The sequence below is a fragment of the Aspergillus pseudoviridinutans genome (assembly GCF_018340605.1).
Source record: "Aspergillus pseudoviridinutans IFM 55266 DNA, scaffold_1, whole genome shotgun sequence".
Lineage (NCBI taxonomy): Eukaryota > Fungi > Ascomycota > Eurotiomycetes > Eurotiales > Aspergillaceae > Aspergillus > Aspergillus pseudoviridinutans.
Window position 1 is genome coordinate 1,320,293 of NW_025091281.1, and position 23,137 is coordinate 1,343,429.

The window sequence follows — 23,137 nt, forward strand, 5'->3', positions numbered from 1 at the left end:
GGGATGGTCTTCTCGACTCTTACTCAGCTGTCCAGGGTCTCCAACTGACAATGTTGTCCAACACCAGTTCTGACTTCGAGTTGATCATTCGCCAGCAGCCCAATCGGGCGCGCGTGGCCGGTGGGAAGGAAAAAGGTACGTGGGAGTCTGCAGGCTCTCTACTTATGGCTATCATCGAGCCTCCTTTGGGATCAAACAGATGTTGACATAGGGATTTTGCTCTTCAGAACGCAAGCCAGTCGATCCACCGCCGATTGTGCAACTCCGGGTAAGAGAGGAAGGGAGCTATCTCGCGCAGTAAGTCACAATGGGAGCTTGTCTCGGATTGTTGGGGAAACTCTCGGGCTAATTTGCATGAGTAGACACTACCTACAGAGCCCATATTATTTCATGTGCTGCAGTCTGTACGATGCCAATGAAGATCAGCCAGTTCCCGTACCGCCGGCCACTGCTTTGGCAGGCACTCTTGTCTCGTCGCTTCACCGGTTGAAGGATGTGGATAATAATGGTAAGCCTACTTTTGTGTGTAAAAGGTGGTTCTGCTTCGTTGCTGACTCGCGCGGCGCAGACGGCGGATTCTTTGTATTTGGAGATTTGTCAGTCAAAATCGAAGGGGAGTTCCGACTGAAGTTTACCTTGTTTGAGATGCGAAAGTGAGCAATCTCTGCCTTCCTTCATTGTTTGTTGATAAGTATGACAGAACGCTGATCTCCCCGCGTGTAGGGACGTGGTTACCTACCTGAAATCCATTATCTCTGATCGCTTCACTGGTAAGACTATCTTGCGCAACTGATTCTGCGAGTGGTGCAGACTAACAGGGTGCAGTTTCGCCACCAAAGACTTTTCCTGGGATGCAAGAGTCCACGTTCCTTTCTCGGTCATTTGCCGACCAGGGTGTCAAACTACGGATCAGAAAAGAGCCCCGCACACTGTCTCTGTAAGTACTCAGCGAGATGCGCACCTCAGATTGGCCCCATAACAGATAAGGCTGACTTCTTTTTGTCAGGAAACGGCCGCCACGGCCGGAAGAGTATCCCCAGCAGCAGCTGCCTCGCTCCCCAGACCGGTCTTCAATACAGATGTCGGGGAACGCTTTCACTGGCTATCCGGCAGCAGGCAGAGATTATGCATACTACGGGACACCGGTCAAACGTCAGCGGACGTCTGTGGACTACGGGAACAGAGGCATCTATGACGCCGAAGGTCGGATGCGCCAGGTAGACGCGTATCCACAAACAACCGCCATGTATCCGAATCAGCCAGGAACATACCAGACCCCTATGATGCAAGGATATCCTGCGGGACATGCAGGAGTACCAGATTATGCGGTTCGTCAACCACAACCTGCCGTGGCTTCTCTGTCATCTTACGGTTCCCCGGTGGAGTCCATGGTTGCAGTGAAATCCCCGGGACCCGGTAATATGGCGCAAACTCGAACACCTGCTTACATTGATGCGCAGATTTCGTATGGGATCCCGCCATCCGCTCAAGTGGCCCAGATGCAGGATCCAGCGGCCCAAGCACGCTCCAGCCAGCAAGCAACGATGCAATCTCTAGGCATGATGAATCAACCTGGTACTCCTGTATGGACCCTCCACAAGCCAATGACCCCTAAAGACGAGAGCTAAAGGATTTTTCTGTTTTTCTGAAATAGACCGCTGATTCGACGGCCGCCATGATGCCGCAAGGATATCCCCAGTCGCGATCGCAGCAGTACCAAACCAGTTCTACAATTTTACCACCTTTGCAACGAAATCGCAATTACCCACAAGGGGCTAACGGTGCATCCGCACGAGGTTACTTCGATCAGGCATCGCAAGGTGCAACTCCTATTCTCCCATCACAACCCATGGGCTCAACTGAAGGGGATCGATATGGTGCTGCGCCCGGTCAGACAACCTTTGAGCATCCTGGCTCACATAATGGGACACCCCGATAATTGGTCTACGCGAATACGGATTGCTCTTTTACACTTTCTTCGGCTGATGTCTTTTTACCACTCTTATACTCCATCGGGGAAAAAAAAGTCTTTTGGGTTGGCAGGGGCCTTTCTCGGAGGACTGTATTTGTTTCTGCTTTCTGTTTGATTCTATCTTTATCACGTTTCTGTTTTGGATAGACCGATGGGCGGGTGTTTTACGGGAACTGAATCGGTGGCTGGCGGGGTTATACATGGCGCATGGGACAAAACAGGAGTGACCGTGCTGGCGGGTTTCTCTGATTCTTGTTTTCACTTTGCTTCTTTCTATTCCTTCTCTGCCATTGTTCGCGTCTGAGTGACGGCGTTCAAATATTCTTTGTACATATTGGCTGTGCCGAATCAGGACCTGCATGTCCCGGTCCGGTGAGGAGGCTAGCATTTGAGTCTGCTCACTCAGGGCAACTGTTGAATTATCAATCCTGGCAATAATCGTTGAAGGATATAAAGTCATCCCTGTTAAGATGCGCCCTTAGGAAAGAGGTGCATAGCTTGAAGTCTTTCCTAAGACAAGGTATGGAACGACAGACAACGATAAAGAGTTCTTAGCGATTGTCATGCGTAGGTGCCTCAGGTTAGTATAAACACAGCGTTCCTTCCCTTCCTGGACCAAAGAGCGTGTGTGTCTTGGGCCGTTGCTTCCCTGACTTTCACCTCATTCACTTTCATCATCCTTTTTCCTCCACTACCTTAGCTTGCGCAACCTTCTCCCAGCGCAGTGCATCGTGACCGTCTTCGGTCCTTCAATCGCTCTGCCCTTTTCGACGATAGATACATTGGGGCTGGGATTTATCTCCGTGATAGCTAACTAAAGGGCAGATAGGTGTGTCAGAAAGCACATGGCTTCTCCAGCAAAACGGGGCGAGGCCCATGTGAGCTCATTGCCTCAGCGGTCGCCCGAGTTCAGCTGTTTGGAGATACGAGGTACCTGGAATGGCGATGAGCTTGAGCCGGTAGTCCTTAGAATCTCCCTTGAGGTAAGCTGATATCTCTGGATATTGATTCCCGTACCTTTCTTGATGGACTTGCGTACTGATCTCTGTCATTCTTTCTGTCAACACAGGTTCGATGCGTCCCAAACACACAACTTCAGCTTCTCAGCACCAGATCTGCAAACATATCTCTCATCAAGACCTTCTCCATCCGCCTGCGGTCTAACGAATGGGGCCAAGGAAACCAGTCGAGTGACAGTTCGCCTCAAAGCCCATTGTTCGCTTTTTCCGCACCAGAGTCTGATGACGGTACCACTTCTTACAACTCCCGCACTCCAGAGGGAGATCTCTTTACCGCAGCGAGAGAATCCCCAACCAGCTCTCAGGATGCAACTGTGTTTTCTTCCGTTGAAAGTATCGCAGACTGCGGCAACGACGAGGAACTTGAGCCCTCGTCACACCTCTTCTCCTCACCACCCGATCTCTCTTCTGAACTTCGCTTGAACGTTGCAGATTGTGCCGATTGGATCAAGACGCAGAACCCAGGTCGGAAGAGGAGTGCATCTGACGCATCCCTTACTGATTCTGGGTCTGATTCTGGCGGTGTTAAATCAGCCTCGGAGCCTCATAAGCGAACTCAAAATGCAAGCGAGGGGAAGGAAAGAACGCTCCAGTCTTCAATTCAGTCTTCAGAGCGAAACTCTCCCAGGAAACATTCCAGAACACTTAGCATGATCCCAAAGCCCGTAACTCGGCTGGACAAGGACATGGTGAGAGGAACAGTCTCTATTGCAGCCCCAAATGCGTTGCAGGATACATCAACCGCTGCGCATAGTAAACAGCCTACTGAAGAGAGAGATGCTCCCACACCAACCCAGGCCAGTATGACTGAAACATTCCGCAGAAAGCGGGGAGACCCAGACTTCATCGTCACGTCGATTTCTGAGGAATTTCCAGGCGCTTTTGAAGCGAATGAACCGGTAGCTGCAGAGGTCGCTAAGGGCACAAAATCTAACTCTGAAAAGGACTTCCCTGTGTCAGCCCTTGGCATGCACGATGTCCTAGATGGTCTTTGTATTCAAACCGAGCCCGAGGGTCCGACAATCACCATTGACCAACGTGTTGAGCCGGAAACATTGAGCCATACATCCCATCGAGACATGACCAAAACCCCAGTTCCCGAGCACGATGATGCGGACCAAACTCTGGCGCATGGTCCTAATGATCACCTAGCCTGTGACTTGGAAGACTACCAATCGTCCATGAACGAGCCCAAGCTCGACTTTGAGGATGGAATCCTCTGCATTCGAAACCCCGAAAATGTAAGGCCAGCAATCTACAAGTTCACCGTGACTGTGTCTGTCCTTCTTGAGAAAGACAAGTCGAAAGGATGGAGTAATCTGGTCATTCCTGGTCTTCCTAGGATGAGGGCTGGCGAGAGTGGATTTTTCCTATTTCAGATCCCTGAGAACCATGGCTTAGAGTTCCGCACTACCAACTTGCAGCGCTACAAGATTGTGGAGAACTGCTTCTTCGCTGAATTCGTCAACCACGGAGACCTTGTCGTTCCTTTACGGGTCTGCGACCAGAAATTCTACGGCATTGTCAAGGACTTCACCGTGGACCAGGAGATTCGAGCCGACCACCAAGTCATTGCCAGCGCCGATCATGAGGACAATGGCATGCAAGCGGATGTGATAATAAATTACATTGCGATGTGCTCATTGAGGCTGCATAATCGCTGTTTCTGGGCGGAAAAGTGTTGCTTCTTCCTACGTTTGGATGGCGGGCCTGACGGTCGTTTTCATTGCCGGCTTGAGCCTCAGGAGACGGGCCTGCAGATGATCAACTTGGAAAACAAAGGAATTCCAGTCGGAGTTTCTTACCTCCAGGTCATTTGCTCTCCCAAAGATCTGAATACATTTGGTGTGGCTTGGAAGGTCAAACTTCCTGGTCAACAAGCTATAAACTGGCTACCACGGATCTATCCGGTCTCATCAACCACTTGTGAGAGTAACAGGAACAATCTTCGCCAAATATTTACTGAGCTGGAAGCGGAATATCGCAAGGAAACAGCACACCAACTCGCAAAGGTAGTGGAGTTCGATCGGGAAGATGTCCGGGGCCAGCACAACGCAGATAACTCGGAAGATCGCGAAGAAGATCTTGTTCAGTCAGGAAAGGATTTCTTCGACGGACCATTTCCGCCTGAGGAAAAAGCCCAGATGTTGAAGACGTCAATCGCGAACGTAGTGGTTGACTCCATGGCATATTGCATGCAAAGCTTAATTATAAGCCTTTGTATCTCGATGATCTGGGTGATCCTCACGTCTTATCTCGAGCTCCCTCCTTGCCCTAGCGTGTCGAACTGTACTTTGAGCAAAACATACACGAACTTGACTGCTGCAAACGGCGAGCTAATCGGACTAGGTTTTCCAAGCGATGAAGACTGGGAATCTCGGCCTGAGCTATTGGATAATGAGCTTGCGCCAGAGCGAGCCATTGCGAGCGACACGCCAGAGATCATTCAAGAGACTTACATGGCAGGCGTCGGTTTAAGTGATCTGGAATCTGGACTTGCGGATCGCGGTGAGACAGGGGACATTGGAGAGAAGGTTGTGGAAGACAAGGACACGCCAACAGCGAACGTCAAGTCTGGTAACAGCCAGGATCAACCTCATTTCTCCGTCAGGGACAGGATTGATTACTGGCTTGGATGGATGGGGCCCGTTGCCGATGAGCTCTAGCCTCCCCGCAGATTGAAGACGGCCTTCCCTTCGACAGAGCAGAGCTCGAACCACAAGCTGGTGGCAACATTGAAGGCTGGAGAAATCGTGTTTGGTTGATGTCATTTAGATATTCACATGATTACAGCTCTGAAATGAAATATGTTGCCAAATTGTTAACCGTTGTCATCGTTCGGCCATCTCTAATGGCTTCATCACCTCCTCTATAGCCCATTTTAATACATCGACCATGGGCAATGCACCTTTCCCAGGAGCGACAGCGACACCGGCATCAGTTCTCACGTTCGTCCCTTGGCCCACAATTGTGATCAACTCGTCAGCATCAGAATTCCTAGCGTTCTGGTAACGATCATTGTCAAAACCGCTTTCAGGTAACAGCAGCCATGCATGATCTCGTATGTATCGTGGCCAAACAATATCATCCACGTAGCCCGGGGGATCAGTCCAAAAGTTCTGCGGCGGGGCGTCATCCTCCGCTTCCAAATCAACATGCTGCTTCACATCCTCAGAAGCCGACGATCCCCTGTGCGGAAGCGGGGGGACAGGAGCCGGCCCAATGGTCACATAGCCACTCCTCTTCTCGCGACGGTCCTTGACAGAATCATACGGCGCCGGCAAAAACAGACGCACATCGATCTGCTCATGCACCGGCCGCAGCACATGCTCCCTGACCTCCGCTTCTGGCGGACTAAACAACAAAAACCCTTCGAAGAAGACGACCGTCCGCTTTCCCCCATCTCCCGCCAGGGCTGGTCCAACTTGCTGCAGTTTTTCTGAAACCTCGCGCTGCAGCTCGGCAATCGTCTCGTCGCTGACGCCCGAATCGGACGCCTCGTTGAGATCCTCCTTGCTCTTCAGGCGAGGCGGGAGCCGGCCGTGCTGCCGGACGTAGGTCAGCGCCGCCGCCATGAACGGCACGTCGATTGCCTMGACGGTGTCCCAGTCTTGGACTGTTTTGCCGGAGGCGGTTGTCGTGTATGGGATTCTAGATTGGTTAGCGTGATTGCTTACTCTACTTTTGAGGGGGTTACTGACCGATCATCAGGGAGGTAAAAGTCGTCCTCGTGCATGATAAAGGTCTGCATGTTTTCGTTGGCATGCGAGAATATCCGCTGCAGGAGGCGGGCTAGGGTTGTCTTGCCGCTGGATGAGGGGCCGGAGATCCCGATTACGGTCACTGGGTTTTTCGATCGCGCGCTGGCTTCAGCTTCGGCTTCGGCCATTTTGAGCTTTAAGGCTGCTTCTGCTTCTCTTCTCTCTCTTGTTTTCAGTGGATGCTTTTGAGGTGATAGGCGGGCTGGGCTATGCTTGGGATCGAATGATAATGAGTGGTGGGGGTGGTCGTTTGCTTTCTTTGGGGTTCATGGACTGGATATCTGGTTCTGCAAAAGAGCTAGATGACAGAATACAAGTCCTATCCAATAGTTCATAAGAACGAAGAGGCATTGAGCAAAAGAGGATAGGCAGAAAGTTGATATCGCGCGTCGCGCTAGTTTATTGCTTAAATCGGCGATAGTGGGGTAGCAGCTAGTAGTGGGGTAGATCGAATCCGGGTCCTGGCAGAGAGCATCTCAATGTTGATAACATTGAAGTTGACATCGCACAGATTCCTGGGCCATCTTCAAGAAAACGATAACAAATGCATTGTAGACATTATTCTCTTTCCATCTTAGAACGTTAATGGTATGCTGGCAACAACGTGATCTCCGCCGCCGGGGAGTCTTCAAGTACCCTTTTCGGTAATCATTTGGTACAGCCGTTGTATAAAAGGCGAGATAGAAAGTGAAGCAGCAGTAGATTAAAAGTTTGCAACGCAAACCATGGTATTTATCCTCCAAATAAACCCCAGTAAACAGAAACAGGAAAATATGTACCCGGACTCCTCTCTCATAACCAGTCCCTCAGAAGAAGTAATATACGTTAATGAAATATTTTGGGATCTAAATGCTCTCTCAAGGCCCAAATATGGACCCAGTGCTCTGTTGGACACCGTTTGGTGCCTCAGATACTGCACGGCTTCCGCCTTTTTCCTGGTTGATGCTACTGACTGAAGGGGTTTTAGATCGAGAATTTCTACTGGGCGTCATCAAGATACCCCCCGGAGAAAGAAACACCAAACCGGCCGTAGATTTTCGCTTCTTAGGCGTGATGATGTCTGGTTCGGCGTCCCAAATGCTCTTGCTATTAGACGACGGACGTTTGCGCTTCGGAGGAGTTTTCTCCGTGTCGCCTTCGTCGTCAGGAATTGCCAGTTTATGGCGGTCAAAAAAGCCTAAAGGTGCAGAGAGATATGCGACATGGGACGACCCCTCGTCTTCGGGCATTGGAATGAACCGTTCGTTCTGGATAATAGAGCTCATCGTGCTATCATCAAGCAGATCCTTCTCGGCTTCTTGCATCTCCTTCTCTGACATTGCCTTTCGGCGCTTTAACATCTTATCCTCCAATGTGTCTTTGAGGACAAGAGTCTCAACGTATACCGGCCGAGTTTGTCCGATTCGATGTGCTCGTTTGATGGCCTGGCTCTCCACATTCGGCTGCCATATTGGGTTGACGAAGAAAACACGGGACGCATTGGCGATATGGAGCCCGTGAGATGCTTGATGCAAGTCCATCAAGAATACTCGGATCTCTTCGCTCTCTCGGAATAGATTCAGGTAACTCGTCCGGAGCTCGGGACTAAGCGTACTCGCATACATGCGGTATTCAATGCCAAGCAGATCAAGACCTTCGGCAATCCAAACGCCTGAATTCGTGCTGTCATAGAAGATAATAATCTTCTCCTCAGTGTGCAACTCCATAACTCGACTAAGCAGATACGACAGCTTAGCCGACGTTGTACCAAGCAACTTGGTCTGTGCCAGGGGAGAATCCGGTGGCAGTGACTTCGTAAGGCCTTTGGAGAATGACTTCTTCGGCACCTTCTTCGAAGTCTTTGGGAAAGTTGCAAAGCCTAACTCAGGGCCTTGCTTCTCTGCGGCCTCCGCTTGCTCACGGCGGGCTTTGATGCCCGCTCCAGCAAGGCCTTCGGCTGGGTCAACCGATTTCAGGTGTTCTTTGACAAATTGCTGCGCGCGACAAGCCTGATAAATGCCCATATGGAGGGGCTCAGTGTCTGACTTCGAAGGGTCCAGTGCCCACAAGCCTCGAGCATGAGAAGGGAAATCGCGAACGTAGACGCCTAGTTCGTTCAGCTGCCTAAAAGCATTCCAAGGTCCGCTGGAGACTGCCTTCTCGGCTATCCCTACTCCCTCGGTCAAGGTCGCGATATCATCGTGGCTCATGTGAGCTCTCTTTTTCTCCAGGTATTCCAGAGCATTCTTCACGGTCGCCGAAAGATCCAGATTCGAGCCTGCCCACCAAAACCCAGCCTGTCGGAGATTGTTGATCAGGGTCCTCAAGTGCTTCTTGTTTTTCATATGAAACATGTAGTCATCGCCTTCCCGTTCTGAGGTTATTGCATTGACTGCCAAAACGAAGATAAACAAGTTCAGATTTAACTTGTCGTAAAACGTTGGCTCCAAATAAACGACCTTGTTGTAAAGCTTTGGTAGAGTGATCTCGCTATGAATCACTTCCATGCGATGCCGTACGACAAGGCTCTGAAGCGTGGCGCGAAGAGACTGCACTTTTCGACGTTTCCCATCCTTCCCTACGAGTCTCATGTACTTGGCCCAGTCGGCATGGTCATTGCCCTGAGGGTTCGACCATGGCTTCAAATCAAAAAAGTTGACCACAACCGGTTTCAGCTTCCTGAGATCTTGGTCGTCTCTCGCCTCTGTCTTCCTCTTTCCTTGAAGAACAGCTTCGGTCGCCTCTGATAGATCGGTGTCGCTGCTAGTATTCGTTTCGTGCGAAGCCAAGCTCACCTCCACTCCATAAAGACCACTGGACGGTGTTCCAGACACGATCCAACGGCGCTCAATATGCATTTTGTCCAGCAGATATCTCGTTCTTGAAGTTTGGCTAGATCCAGCTACGTTGTGGCCTTCGTCAATGATGATACGAAGCCAATGAAGGCTAAGTAATGGGGACTCCACAGTGTTGAAGACGCCGCGTCTGTTGTCAACTGCCTCGCCGGCCTCCTGGTCGAAACGCCATCTTGAAAACAAAATGATGTCATATTGCAAGAGGTCATCCGAACTTGGAGTAGCATTCGACATGCTTCGTAGGACGAGAACTTTGAGCCCTTGGCTGTGCCGAGCAATTTGTTCCTCCCAGTGGTCAACCAAGTTGGGAGGTACAACAATCAATGTCCCCGAAGTAAGCCGCACAAGTTGAGGAGGTGGCCTGGGATATGCGACGCCAGCGCGACCACTGTGCCTTGTAGGTGGTGAAGGAATCTTATACGCGCCTCTGTTATCCTCGCAAGCTTTGATGCACCGTGCAAAGGTCATTCCAGAACGGCCGAGGCGATCAAAATAGCTCTTCCATGGCATCGAAGACTGGCCAGCAGCTGTCGCCGCCATCTCCACAAGGCTCGCACATTTTTCACGTTTGACTTCCCCTTCCCGGTACAGAGGCGGTATGGCAGGGACATGACAGCGTGTTGCCAGGATGACAGCCAGGCAGATCAATGTCTTACCACACCCCATAGTCTCCGCTAAGATTCCCCCACAAGCTTCTGAATACAGCTTCTTTTCTTTATAGATCGTGCCTTCTTCTTCGTCGTAGTAGTACTCGCGTCCGTTGGGACCCTTGAACAACTGCAGACGAGGGTCCAGCATCTGGGCTGGCTGCGCTTCACGTTGAACCATGAAAGCCGCAGAACGACGCTGGTATGGGTACAATGGAGTCTTGAGTCCTGTGACACCAGCATCGAGTACTGTGTCGCCAGCGCCCTCCACAGAAAGAAGTTGCCGCATGGCGAGCTTCGCGTAAGGGTCTTTCACGGCCTCAACTTGCGGTTCCGGATTTCGCAGTGTATTGAATATGTACCATAGTGACTCGTCCTCGTTTCCGGTATCGTTGGAATTCCCATCGATGACTCGCTCATCCGAAAAGAAGATCCCATCCCATGCATCGACAGACCGATTGACTTTCGACATAACAACTTTAAGTGCCTCCCTCAATGTCTTGCTTGAACGGTCAATGTACTTGTGCCCAGCATCGTCGGGCAGAACATAGACACGAACATAGCACCATTGCGGGTGCTTCACATATGTATACTCGCATGTTCGCACCCAATTGCTTTTCTTCAACATTCCAATCTCTCCAACTGGATAGTTGTCGTCTTCCATCGAAGGCTCGACATCAGCATTGTGGCGTTCGTTGCGCTTTCTCAGGACACCGACGGCAACGTATGAGTTCAAGTTTGATAAGAACAAGTCCTTTTCTTGGATGAATTTCTGTGCAGGGACCATACCCCTATTTCCAGAGCCAGATAACGAAGATGAGGGCGTGGGTGTGGTCGCAGGTGTGACTTGCGACGACGAGTAGTCGCATATGGGAGATCCGCAAGGACGCTCACTTAATCTTATGGTATCTGTTTCCATCATCTATGCCAAATAGTCGTCCTGTCAGCGCATGGACTAACCAGATTCCCTCTGCAAATCCATGTGGAATAAACCCAGCAGCAGGAGAGGCGAATCCAGCAGATTGGAGAAACACACCTGCGACTGAATTGATGCAACACGAGGTTGCGGTCCCAAACCAGCCAACGCCATACTTTAAAGCAGCAGATCTCACGAAACACAATATTCGATCACTCCGCTTCCACTCAATCCCCAGATCGACCCTAAAGCCCTGCCGCGAGAAATCCGCTTAGCAGGAGGCCATTGAGCGTCACAGATCTCAGGTCACAGTTGGGAGTTGGGAGATGATGGTTACAAGGCGTCTCACAGACCTGCTGAAGTTGACTCAAGTCTCAAACCAGCGTCATCCTACGAATGGAAGCATCCATCCTGGATGTGGAAACCATAACTCTTTGACAGTCAGTGAATAATCATGAAGCTGCGCCAGGACCGCGACGATAACTCCGCGAGCTTACGAACGCCATTGGTTCATGCCTTTCACCGCCCTCGGACTTCCCTTTTGGGTTATATTAGTTGTGTTTAGATCCACGTGACTTATCTGAACTGAACCTCAAGCAGCAACACGGAGTTGGCTTCAAGAACATTGTCAAATTAATCGCATTCAGATTCAGCCTACTTAGATGATTAATATAGTCTTATATTTGATAACAAGTTAGACGAACGAAGAAATAATGAGTGTTAAGTCCACCAAACGCCATAATTGTCAACCAAAATGACAATATATACCAACAAGAACAACAGCCCAGAGAGAACAGACGAGAGCCTCCGAAAATGGGATGATACTTATGTTGACTAAAAGCAAAAGGCCGCCTCCGCGCAATTTGATGATCCATGCTAAATAAAAACGAGAATTTGAGCAGAAAAGTCTTACTGAGTGAGGAAATCCTCAATCTCAAAACCAACGCGCTTCAAAGCTTTTTCTTCCAGCTCCTTCTGGGAGCCGGCTAGTCTGCGCACGACCACAGTACGTGCATCTTGCAGACGGACCTCGACAGAGTTGCCTCCGTAGCGATCCAACTCGTCTTTCTCGCAATCCCGGATGTAGACAGTGATGTCCGGCCCAACGCACGCTCGCCAGAGAGATGCCATCCACTGCCAGTGATCCAAGGGAGCGTACGAGTCGTTGATCGGTACTGAACACGCGAATGCATCTGCGTTAGTGAGTTGGTAGCGAGGGACGAGTGCAATAGGGACAGGTGAGAGGCCAGAGCCGGGAACCGAAGAGGCTGATTCCGAACCGTTCTCGCTCGATTGAGCTGGAGAGCTTATCTTCAGATCAGCCGTCTTCGGGATGATGGTCTTGGGAGAAATCTCAGAGGCGGAGTCATCATCCTCCGGCTTTGATTCTGAGGGCTCCCGTGCAGGCTTCACGAAGCTCACAATGTCATCCGAAATGCGATGCCATACTGAAATGGTGTTGAGATAATCGACGGTGGCATCGCCCATCTGTCCGGCCGCAGAGTAACTCTCCCGCGAGCGGACCTCGGGGCCTTCGAACACGCGGGGTTTGTATTTTCCCTCCTTCTGGAAAACATTGTTGAGATAATCGACCATTGCTTTTACTTGTGCAAGATCTTGCCCGTCAACAGCAATCACGGCTCCTCGCTTAGGAATAGAATTGTCACGGAAGGACGGAATGAGTGGTGGGGATATTTTGGCGAGGACTTTGATTTTGTTGAGGAAGGGGATCGTCATGACCGTCGCCTCAAGACTTGATCCATCATTTGGGAACGGAGTGATAGGTGTCACGGAGCCCGGGAGAGGCACTGTGGTCTGTAGTGGTGGAAGCTTCAGACTTGGATCATGCGGTGGATGATCTCTGCTATATCGAGCCGTTGTCAAAGGATGGATCATTTGATGCAAAGTCCGAGCGTTGGGTGCATCCGTACGGGGGGTATAAGGCGACATTGGATATGAGGACTCGGGGCTTCGGTCCCCATGAACAGTTGGTTTCAACGATACCTGAGAGTTGAACCGGCGACGCTTCGAGTCTGGGGACCGGCAACCGGCCTCTTCCCATGGTATTTGACGAGGAGGACAGGAATCGCCATGGTTATCTACTCGGATGGGATTCGGTTGTCTGTCAGAATCTCTAGCCCGGCGTTGATAACTTCGAGCCATGACCATATCGGGATGTGGAGATGCTGCATTAGCAGATACACTGGGCGTGAAAGCGGCCTCTGGCGACACAGGTGGGGTCATCACTCGCCCACCGCATCGGTTGCAGACTGCAGAGCCCGGAGGGCTGTGGCTAATGCCAGAGCCGGTCGCACGCGAACTGCCATCTCGGCCATAGCGACGGGGCTGGTACCGGTATTCAGGGTACTGCTGCTGATGACGAGCTTTTTCTTCCTGCCAATGAAGGTCAGCAAGAATGAAAGTGTACAAGCAAAAAGAAATCGAGGTCTAGGCTGCATACCTCTGCAAGAGCCTTCCATTCATCCTTGGTTTCTTGAGGGAGCTTCCTCCATTGCTCTCCAATGATCTTGGAGATATCCGGGTTAGCAAGCCCCGGATTCTGAGCCACTACTGCGGCTTGATAATGTTGCCGATACAGGATAAAAGCTAAAGTACTTCCCGTCAGTTTGTGGCCATACTTAACAATGGATAACGCCTTACCGTTCCTTGGCCTAGGGATCTTGGGATCCGGTTGACAGAGACAGAACTGCATGACTGACTCCTTTGACGCTGTTGACTTCACAGGACTGGAAGAGGAGGATCTCTCCGATTGAGAAGAGCGCTCTCGCACGGGCATGTCCTTGGTGAGCACTGGTGCTGCAAACTTGGGAGACTTGGTAGGAGAATCGGAGGCTGCCTTGCCCAGAGCGAGCTTCGTCCGATTTAAAGAGAGATGCACCTGAGGCAGCCCAGTTGCTGGTACTTCAGTAGTGTACCTGCACGAACCACCCTCGACAGGATGGTCTACCACGGAAACTTTGGTAGTTGGCTCGTCGTTCATGATCTTGTGGTCGAGGAGGCTACTGGACCGCCTGGGAATAGGGACTTGAGGAGCGTCATAGAGCAGAGCAGGAGGTTTGGGAAGGACTCGATCGTAAGACATTTAAGAAGGTGGTAAGGAGCGAAGCCGCCTTGTGATGGGCAGGAATAGGTCGCTGTGCTCGGCGGAGAGAATAGGACATTAGATGGATAGATGACAAGGCGCAGGAGGCGATGCTGGTAGAAAAGCCCGGGACAGGACAGGGAACAAGAAGATAGCCTGTTCGAAAGCAATCAAGCAAGAAAGAAAGAATTAGAGATATAAGGTTAAAGAAAGACAAGAGAACCCTCGTAATTCGCTGGCCCTAATTTTATTTAGACCTGATGCCTGTCAGGCTGTCAGTCGTGATTTGCTTGACTCCCGATATGGCTGATTTCTTTTCTTTGGAGACCTTTGTCTTTGTTCTGTCACATTTCTCTTGAATTCTTTTTTACTTTTTCCCCCCTTCTTTGACAATGAAATGGAGTTTTCTATGAAAGAAAGTCAACCGAGGGAGAGAATACGATTTGATAAAGCCAGGATTGGCGCTCTTTTCCAAATTGCTTTGTTTTAAATCTATCTTTGGGTCTATTGAGAGCGCGCCCCCTGTTGGTGTTGGATCTACCTTGACCCTACGAACCACGTTCTTTGTCTTTGGATGAATGACACATATCCCCTCGGATTGCGCCCTTCCCCCACTGGACACACTGTCTCTGGGATCAAACGGATGGAACATGATGGTACTGGCACCACGATCCAACAGATAGGTGGACGAGCAGGTAACAAAGGAACTGTGGTTCTGGTTTGGTCAGGTAGCGATCAGGCTGGGGCGATTGTGCAGTACGTATGGCTGGGATACTCCCTACATCATCACACAATAGAAGCAACCTCAGGCTGGTACCTCGAGGGCAACAGTCCAGTACTACTTGTACCCTTTTGGAGAAGTCAACAAAGACAGCCTGGATATAGAGCACCTAAAGGTAGGTAAGCCTGTTATTGTGCTGTTCACCAGTACAGACTCGGTCACTCTCCTCGTTCTGCTGCCGTCATGTCATTCCCTAAATTTCGATAGTTTCTTTACTTCACTTCATTATTCTTTCAACTGCTAATGTTGTTTCGTGTTTCGTCTGAGCTTAGCTTTCCTTTGTCTTTTGTCGACGCATGCGGCGTGCCGTAGGAGAGTCCCCCAGCCAATCACCAGAGACGGCCGCACAGCCAATGATTGGCTTCAATTTGTGACCAGTGACATCCGCCTAACTGAAGTCACGGAAAGTCACCCTGGTCTGGCCCTTTAGCCTGCCCGCTAACCTTAATCCAGCAAGCTTACTGATTACGTAGCCAAGTTCCTGAGGTACATTTGCTTTCTGGGAGGAGTTCATTTGCTGCCCCCTTATCGCTTCCCCCGTGCTCCCCCACCTAACGCAAAGACAAAACCCCCCCCCACTGGGGCCCTTTGTTCTCATAACTAGCATCATTCCTAAAGGTACTTACGGAAGGGGAACAAAGAAATATCGATGAAAGAAACGAACAGAAAAGATGAGAGATCGATCCTCCACTCGACCCCTTAGCCCCCTTATCTACGGAGTACGGAGTATTACCAAATCAGGGAACCTAGACTAGAAGCTCGACACGCCTGTAATGATCTCATTTCTCATAGGTTGGCAGCAGGGTTTATCCAACTAACGCGAATAAAGGAGAGCATGTTCCCCTTGACTATGGTACAGTCATGTTGCTGGCCCCTGCCAAGTTATGATCGATTATCCACCCCACAATCAATGTTGCACATCGAACCGAGTGGAGAAAGCCCAGCTCCTTCCGCATGAGACATACCACCTTGACCAGAACATTCGGTCTCGACCATGATGCTTTGTCGAGAATCGGATGGACTCTTATCTTTTGGGCCCGTCAAAGAAAGAAAACCTATTCCGGACTTGGTCTTCATCGGACCCCATGTAGCCGCAAGGAGTATAGCTTCTGGCCGGGAGTTCGCTAATGTAAGATCGATCTCTGTCGTGGCTTGCCTTGCTTGCCGCCAGCGACCGCTGCAAGGCGTTTGTTGTAGCGGGGAGTAACCAAAGTTTTGGCTTCTACACTGCACTTCCTGGCAGTCATTACGTCAAGATGTCGAGTGTTCCATCGCGCTGCGATTCGGAGAAAACGCCATCTACCTAGCTTTACCGGAGCCACATCTCTTCTATCCCATGGAACACTTCAGTTCCCATGAGACGATGAGCTGATGGACCGAGATGCATTTCGTTCCTGAAGATAACATCAGTATCCAGCTGAATTGGCTACACGGGGGTCGCCGCTAGGTCTGGAACTCACCAGAAAAGGTACTTGTCCGGATTTTCACATTGTTTCTCCTTGGTGACCAATACCCATTGCTGGCCAGTCTCGACGCATGCGTCTTCAACGTTCTCCCAGCCCGGATCTTGATTTTTTCCAAGCCCGTTGGATTCCTCCACCCCAGCAGCGAAGAGCTGCCAATCTTTGATAATGTCTGCCATAAATGCGTTGGTGTCGAACAGGTAGATCACGCCTTGATCCCACTGTTCCGCGGCATCACGCAGTTTGCGATTCCAATATTCCGTCAGCTTGACCGTGTCTTTGTGGCGACTGACGCGCTGTTCGGCTGCTGTCGGCCTAAATGCCGGAAGGAAAGTCACATCCGGTGTGAGCGTGAGAATGACTTTGAGGTCATTTGTGACCCAGAGCTGAGAGAGCACATTAAGTTGGTCCATGATCACCTGGATGCTATGATCAACCATACTAGTCGAATCTTCGTAGCTCTTTCCGATCATGTTCCATAGGTCCCAGACTCCAAACGAGACAACTATAATCGTATTATTTTGACGAGACCCCATCTCCTTGTCGGACAAGGACTGCAAAGCTGCTGTCTCGGCCGTCGTCCATTGTTTCACCTGCGCCTTGAAATCCGCCAGGGGTGCCTGGTACAGATTGAGCATGGTGCCCGAGAGCTGCTGGTTATCCACAACGGAGCCAATGTAAGTTCCCCTTAGAGATTTTGCTGTTTGCGCCATGTTTTCATGGTGACAGGAGTACTGAGTCTCATTATTAGCACACAACATAGCCCCTCCGGTTGAACTTGGCCAGGATATCCCTCACCATTGAACACAGCCATTCAGTCCATACTGACCCATGAATCTCGCCTGCATTGTTGTCGCTCCACGAATCACCAAAGACAACCAATCTCCGATCAAACGAGCCCGCGGCGTGGAACTCCGTAGCCGCCAAATGGGCCGGAACTACTCGGCGATAATAGTGCTGCGAGGCGAGGAATAATGTTGACGCCAGAATGCTACATACAGCCAAGGCGCACAAGGAGTAGAATCTGTTGAAGAGTCTCATCGCAATCAGCCGTCGAGGCCGAAACCGACACCAGAGCAATCACAAGGTGCGACGGGAGGCTGTTCTCCAAGTGTTCGTCGATCGGCGGTTTTCTTTGTTCTGCCTCCTGAAAGACACCCGGGACGATCGGGAGTAAGAAAGAGACTTAGTGGCGTAATAGGAGACAGGTCCCCTCCCTCCGTTGACAAGCGGACTGGCGTCAATTGACTCGGGGATAAGGAGTAGATTGTTATATACTGAGACAACTGTCCAGGGAAAAGGGCAAGGGAGATGAGGATAGGGACTGGTATTATTCTTCTTTCCGGCAGTGCCGTTCCGTTCTAGGACTGAAGAGCATGACAGGAGAATTTAGAGTGCAATAATTAGCAAGTTCGGAGTTAGCCAAGTGGGGGGTGGATAATGGATCAAATGTTCCAAAGTTGGCAGAAGCCGCAGAAATATAAGATTTCTACAGGATAAAAAAAGGCGATCGCGACAAACCGAAAGGAAAAGGGATAAGGGGGATGCTGTCTAGGAAATGAAATTTAATTATGACACCATCAATTTTGGTTGCAACCGTTGGACGCCTAAGCAGGTGTAATTTGGCCGGTTACCTTAGTAGAGAAAGGTTAGATCCAATCATCCAACCAATTTCATGACAACCAGGTACCGGTGGACATAGTTGGATGATGGATACAGTGCAGACTGCGCCTCCATAAGGCTGGCCGCGCGGCAGTAGTGGTAACCTGTCGCGTGCACACTCACAACCTCCCGTCCTTTCTGCAGGTCCACATGTGTAGACAGTGATGCATTTGTCATATCTTCAAACTGATGAAACACCAATAATCGCCAGGGATTCAAGTCTTTTCAGCCTCAGTTTTATCTTCCGAGAACGATTTAATGAATGCGAGAGAAAAGGACGACGACGACTACTTGGGGGTTGCGTACTGCGCCACCAAATCGCTAAGCACTTGCGTTTCTGGTTTTGTTATTCTTGCGCTTCGGCTGTTCGGCCTTTGCAGACCGCTGGATATAAGGTCCAGTTCACATCTCGCATTTATCGGCAGGAGGTCATATTCTTGTTAGATCGTCGATATGTATACCAATCCGTTTTGAGATTCGTTCCCTGTCTGCAATTTAATTCACTAATAAATACATTGGTCAAGTTGAGGAGCTGGAATGCAAGTTATTGTGGTGTGAGGAGTATAAATACTTCTCCAAGTATCAACGATGATCATGGGATGCAGTCAGTGTTAATGCCACTTTGGACCAAAATATATTGGTTTAGTGCTCTCATCTTCTATTGGATATGCTGAAATCCAGAACTCGTTGACCTAGGTAATTTTGAGTGGCGTCAGGTACTCAAATGATGGCATAATCTTAGTCTGGTATTGCTACATAAGAGTCCATCGACAATATGTACCAACAGAAGACATTGAGAATAACATCGGTTCTTGCGACAAGAGCAGGATTGTATAGTCAGTGAGGATCTCTCCATTGCTGAACAGCTAGTGCAGTTCGTTAACCTCCATGGGTACCATCTGGGATCGGCCATACCAAAGTTCAACAGGCCTTCGATGTACGAGCCATGGCCCATTGGTCCATTCGAAATGTTTCAATTTAAGCCCCAGGACCATGAACAGACAATTTATCTCCCCGGAGAATAAGACTTCATGCCCTATATCTATATTGTTCTTTTCATAGGTATCAGTCCAATAAGTGAGACGATCCAGATTCTGAGCGGATGCCTAAGGAATCAAACATTGTATATCGGTAAAGCTGCGACCACAATCTGTAATTTTCTGATCATCAAAAGAACCGAGAGCTGTCATAAGAGATTGAAGTGATTATTTCATTAACGGGCGAAAGAGCCATTCGGACTACTCTTACAATATGATTTGATCTCTTCTTCGAAGACGAAGATAGGTTAGAGATGGGAGGGGCTGACATAAGAAGCCCTACCGAGAGGCGCTGTGCCGGACTCGGCTAGTGCGCCTTAGTCAGCCGCCCACACAGGGAAATCTCGCTACACCACAGCAAAAAATCCCACGAAGAACGAACCTCCGACGACCTGAACCTCCTCGACCTGTCGACAAACCCGCGCCTCCGTCTTGACCGCGCACACCCGTCAAGATGAAGCTCAACATCTCCTACCCGGCCAATGGGTCGCAGAAAATCATCGAGGTTGACGATGAGCGCAAGCTTCGTCCCTTCATGGAGAAGCGCATGGGAACCGAAGTTAGCACACCCCCAGACCTATTTTGCTTTACGTATCCGGCACCTCGAAACCACGCAAGAGAATTTTTTTCAGCCGGAAGAGAATTGGATATCGAATGGAGAACAGAAGACTGATTCGGGCTATTTTTCTCTCTAGATTCCCGGCGACTCCCTCGGTGATGAATTCAAGGGTTACATCTTCAAGATTACCGGTGGTAACGACAAGCAAGGTACGATTCGAGAATTCTGCTTGCCAGCAATCAAGCAGTTGTGAAATAGCGACGGAATGATTCAGTTTGCTGACGCTATATCTCTAGGTTTCCCCATGAAGCAGGGTGGTACGTAACGACTGCAAGAATCGACATCAGAGACAAGTCAGAAAACTTACGGATATCACCAGTTCTCCTTCCCACTCGTACCAGACTCCTGCTTGCCGACGGCCACAGGTAATTACGCATCTGCCAATACCGAAATGTGTCCAGAGAATGCGTCGCTGACGAGTCATTGCAGCTGCTACCGCCCCCGCCGTACTGGTGAGAGAAAGCGCAAGAGTGTCCGTGGTGGTATGTCTCGAACCGTCCTACAATCAGAAACACCCAGAGAGAAGGAAACGCGTAGTTGACACTTGTCATTGCAGCCATCACCAACTTCGACCTCGCCGTCCTTGCCCTGAGCATCGTCAAGCAGGGTGAGGGTGAGCTCCCCGGCCTCACCGACACCGTTGTCCCCAAGAGACTCGGTCCCAAGCGTGCCACCAAGATCCGCCGCTTCTTCGGTCTCGACAAGAAGGACGATGTCCGCAAGTTCGTCATCCGTCGTACCGTCACCCGTGAGGGCAAGCCCGACTACACCAAGGCCCCCAAGATCCAGCGTCTGGTTACTCCCCAGCGCCTCCAGCGCAAGCGTCACAGGATTGCCCTCAAGCGCCGTCGCGCTGAGGCTGCCAAGGAGGCTGCGTAAGCTCCACCCTATTTCTTTCAGCCCCAACGCTCGGTGGAAATCTGCTCTCGCTAACATTCCAAACAGTAACGACTACGCCAAGCTTCTTGCCACCCGTGTCCACGAGGAGAAGGCCAAGCGTGACGAGCTCCGCAAGCGGAGAGCGTCTTCGATGAGAAAGTAAATGTTTTTCTCCGGGGGTTAATGGTCGGGTTACGTCTCTATTATGGCTAGGGAAGAGGGGTTTTGAGTTCAACGCAGGGGCGACCCAGGTGAAAATGAAGGCCCTTGGGGGAAGAGCGTCTGCGGAACCGGGCCACTTTGGTGTGCAAAACTAAAACTCAGTTCTAAGAATTCAATTTCACGGAGTGAATGGGAAAAAACGTTAAAGAGTTCTTGTTCCTACTTGCTTGGGTTGCCTCTTCTCAACCATCGACAAAGGTCGTTCCTTTTTCCCCCATTCTCGTCACTCAGCATGGCATGGTAACGGTTCCGCGGGTTGCTTAGCACTGCTTACTTGAATGAAACGAAGCTCTTTCTTTCTCTGGTTTTTCTCCTAGAATGTCTGTATTCCCATCGCAATCTCATTTTTTTCCAGCTTCATAACACAATTCCGGTCTTGTAATCATGGAAGAGCCTCGGCTTACCACACGGCCACGATTACATTACGTGAGTCCTAGGCTAAGCATCCAAGCATTACTGGGAGACATTCTTATCCAAAATAGGTACCGATTTAATCAGCCATTAGCCCCAGGCAACAAACTCCATATCCTTGGTGCTGCCGTCGAAATATCAATTAGACGTCAAAGCAATCAAAAATGCGCCCGGCAGCCATTCAGTACTCTATATATGTACAAAGGTATAGATTTCAAAATCAGAAGCAAAGTGCCTACTTTTCCCTCCATCCATTCTCTTGTGTCTCATGCATCATGTCCAGTATTCATGTTATAAATAGAAGAAGAAACGAGCAAAACCGAGGCTAACATGCCCTACAAAGCTCGAAAAACAGAGCAAGCTGATTGACAACTTCCGTAGAAGAAAACGCAAATGCAGTGATAGAACAGAGCAATCAAGAACAAGAAGCCACCTTCGACCCGTCATATTGAAAAAGACTGGAAGTTCTCTCCAATGACTTCAAAATTCCCCGATTCTGCCCAATTCTACGCCACAGCGTGCGAGAACAGGAAACTGACAGATTCACCATTGTGTGTGCGTCTGCAAGCCTCCGCCAACGTAGGGCTGATATCAATGGTGTCAATCTTGTCGCACATCTCCTTCTTCTCCTTGTGGGGCACTGTGTTGGTCACGACGAGACGGTTTAAGCAACTGTTGTTGATGTTCTCAATGGCATTGCCGGAGAGAATGCCGTGTACGACAATGGCGTTGACTTCCTTCGCACCGTGCTGCATGACAGTGTCGGCTGCCTTGACGAGAGTACCACATGTATCAGCCATGTCGTCGACAATGATCGCAATCTTGTCTTTGACATTTCCGACGAGAACCATGCGCGAAACCTCGTTGGGACGAGGACGTTCCTTGTGAATGAGAGCGAATTGCAGGTCAAGACGGTCCGCAATCCCCGTAGCACTATCGAGGACATAGTCAATATCTTCGCGATCGCAAAGTCGGGTAAAAACAATCTTGCTTACCGCTTCGCACCACCGGCATCGGGACTGACGATGACGCAGTTCTTCACATCCAAGTGTTCCCGGATCCACTTCAACATGCTAGGCTCGGCATACAGGTTATCAACAGGGACATTGAAGAAACCCTGGATCTGACTGGCGTGGAGATCCATCGTAATGACATGGTTGCAGCCAGCAGTTTGGAGCATGTTCGCCATCAGTTTCGCGGTGATCGGCGCACGGCTCTTGTCTTTCTTATCTTGACGTGCGTAGGGGAAGTTGGGGATGACAGCCGTGATGCGACGGGCCGAGGCAGTCTTGCAAGCGTTGATCATGATAAGAAGCTCCATCAGTCCGTCATTGATATCGTTGGGTTTCGTGGACTGCAAGATGAACACTGCAAGGAGCAAAAACGAGCAGGTTAATTCAATGTCCCGATACCATCGCCTGTACCACCGGACAACAGGAGTGGGAGACAGTACCATCCTCGTCTCGTACACTTTCACCAATTGTGACACTTGTTTCCGAATTCGAATACTGCAGAACCATGATCTTGGTCAACTCGATGCCKAGCCTGCCATAAAGAAACACTGTCAGTCACCGCACCGCAAGGTAAATCTTCGCTGTGGAAGCGCATACCGAGCAGCAACAAGATTCGCAAGTTCAGGGTGACTGTTACCAGTCAGAAGCTTGATCGAATTGGTGGCCATGGTGTCGAAGGCTCAAAGTGAGTGGAAACGGTCACAAAAAGAAAAGGATTCAATTAGATTCGGCTTCAGCTGCGGACAGCAGCTGGAAGATATAGAGGCTAGAGTCAATAAGATGTATTTTCAGAACAAA

At 50.1% G+C, this 23,137-nt stretch overlaps 8 protein-coding genes across 8 annotated transcripts; 3 read left to right on the forward strand and 5 right to left on the reverse strand.

The window, feature by feature from the left end:
* Nucleotides 1–50: 50 nt before the first annotated feature.
* Nucleotides 51–1,939, forward strand: vosA (the record flags this gene model as incomplete). The annotated part of the gene is made up of 9 exons (XM_043296780.1): nucleotides 51–135; nucleotides 228–297; nucleotides 363–508; nucleotides 569–653; nucleotides 724–770; nucleotides 826–937; nucleotides 1,007–1,328; nucleotides 1,461–1,583; nucleotides 1,655–1,939. The coding sequence occupies 9 exons, from the start codon at nucleotides 51–53 to the stop codon at nucleotides 1,937–1,939; spliced, it is 1,275 nt and encodes a 424-aa protein (XP_043152715.1).
* An 878-nt stretch (nucleotides 1,940–2,817) lies between these two features.
* Nucleotides 2,818–5,657, forward strand: Asppvi_000472 (uncharacterized protein; the record flags this gene model as incomplete). Its single annotated transcript, XM_043296781.1, has 2 exons — nucleotides 2,818–2,955; nucleotides 3,042–5,657. 2 exons carry the CDS (start codon nucleotides 2,818–2,820, stop codon nucleotides 5,655–5,657), a joined length of 2,754 nt encoding a protein of 917 aa, XP_043152716.1.
* A 165-nt stretch (nucleotides 5,658–5,822) lies between these two features.
* Nucleotides 5,823–6,880, reverse strand: Asppvi_000473 (ribosylnicotinamide kinase; the record flags this gene model as incomplete). Its single annotated transcript, XM_043296782.1, has 2 exons — nucleotides 5,823–6,642; nucleotides 6,693–6,880. The coding sequence occupies 2 exons, from the start codon at nucleotides 6,878–6,880 to the stop codon at nucleotides 5,823–5,825; spliced, it is 1,008 nt and encodes a 335-aa protein (XP_043152717.1).
* A 729-nt stretch (nucleotides 6,881–7,609) lies between these two features.
* On the reverse strand, nucleotides 7,610–11,215 carry Asppvi_000474 (DEAD/DEAH box helicase; the record flags this gene model as incomplete). Its single annotated transcript, XM_043296783.1, has 2 exons — nucleotides 7,610–11,142; nucleotides 11,194–11,215. The coding sequence occupies 2 exons, from the start codon at nucleotides 11,213–11,215 to the stop codon at nucleotides 7,610–7,612; spliced, it is 3,555 nt and encodes a 1,184-aa protein (XP_043152718.1).
* An 843-nt stretch (nucleotides 11,216–12,058) lies between these two features.
* Nucleotides 12,059–14,252, reverse strand: Asppvi_000475 (putative HMG box transcriptional regulator; the record flags this gene model as incomplete). The annotated part of the gene is made up of 3 exons (XM_043296784.1): nucleotides 12,059–13,543; nucleotides 13,611–13,756; nucleotides 13,811–14,252. 3 exons carry the CDS (start codon nucleotides 14,250–14,252, stop codon nucleotides 12,059–12,061), a joined length of 2,073 nt encoding a protein of 690 aa, XP_043152719.1.
* Nucleotides 14,253–16,342: 2,090 nt separating this feature from the next.
* Nucleotides 16,343–17,209, reverse strand: Asppvi_000476 (uncharacterized protein; the record flags this gene model as incomplete). Its single annotated transcript, XM_043296785.1, has 2 exons — nucleotides 16,343–16,427; nucleotides 16,494–17,209. The coding sequence occupies 2 exons, from the start codon at nucleotides 17,207–17,209 to the stop codon at nucleotides 16,343–16,345; spliced, it is 801 nt and encodes a 266-aa protein (XP_043152720.1).
* Nucleotides 17,210–19,649: 2,440 nt separating this feature from the next.
* Nucleotides 19,650–20,856, forward strand: Asppvi_000477 (40S ribosomal protein eS6; the record flags this gene model as incomplete). Its single annotated transcript, XM_043296786.1, has 7 exons — nucleotides 19,650–19,754; nucleotides 19,891–19,963; nucleotides 20,051–20,071; nucleotides 20,134–20,179; nucleotides 20,244–20,296; nucleotides 20,371–20,689; nucleotides 20,760–20,856. The coding sequence occupies 7 exons, from the start codon at nucleotides 19,650–19,652 to the stop codon at nucleotides 20,854–20,856; spliced, it is 714 nt and encodes a 237-aa protein (XP_043152721.1).
* Nucleotides 20,857–21,832: 976 nt separating this feature from the next.
* Asppvi_000478 (ribose-phosphate diphosphokinase) lies at nucleotides 21,833–23,007 on the reverse strand (the record flags this gene model as incomplete). Its single annotated transcript, XM_043296787.1, has 4 exons — nucleotides 21,833–22,259; nucleotides 22,322–22,694; nucleotides 22,780–22,871; nucleotides 22,937–23,007. The coding sequence occupies 4 exons, from the start codon at nucleotides 23,005–23,007 to the stop codon at nucleotides 21,833–21,835; spliced, it is 963 nt and encodes a 320-aa protein (XP_043152722.1).
* Between the last annotated feature and the right edge of the window lie 130 nt (nucleotides 23,008–23,137).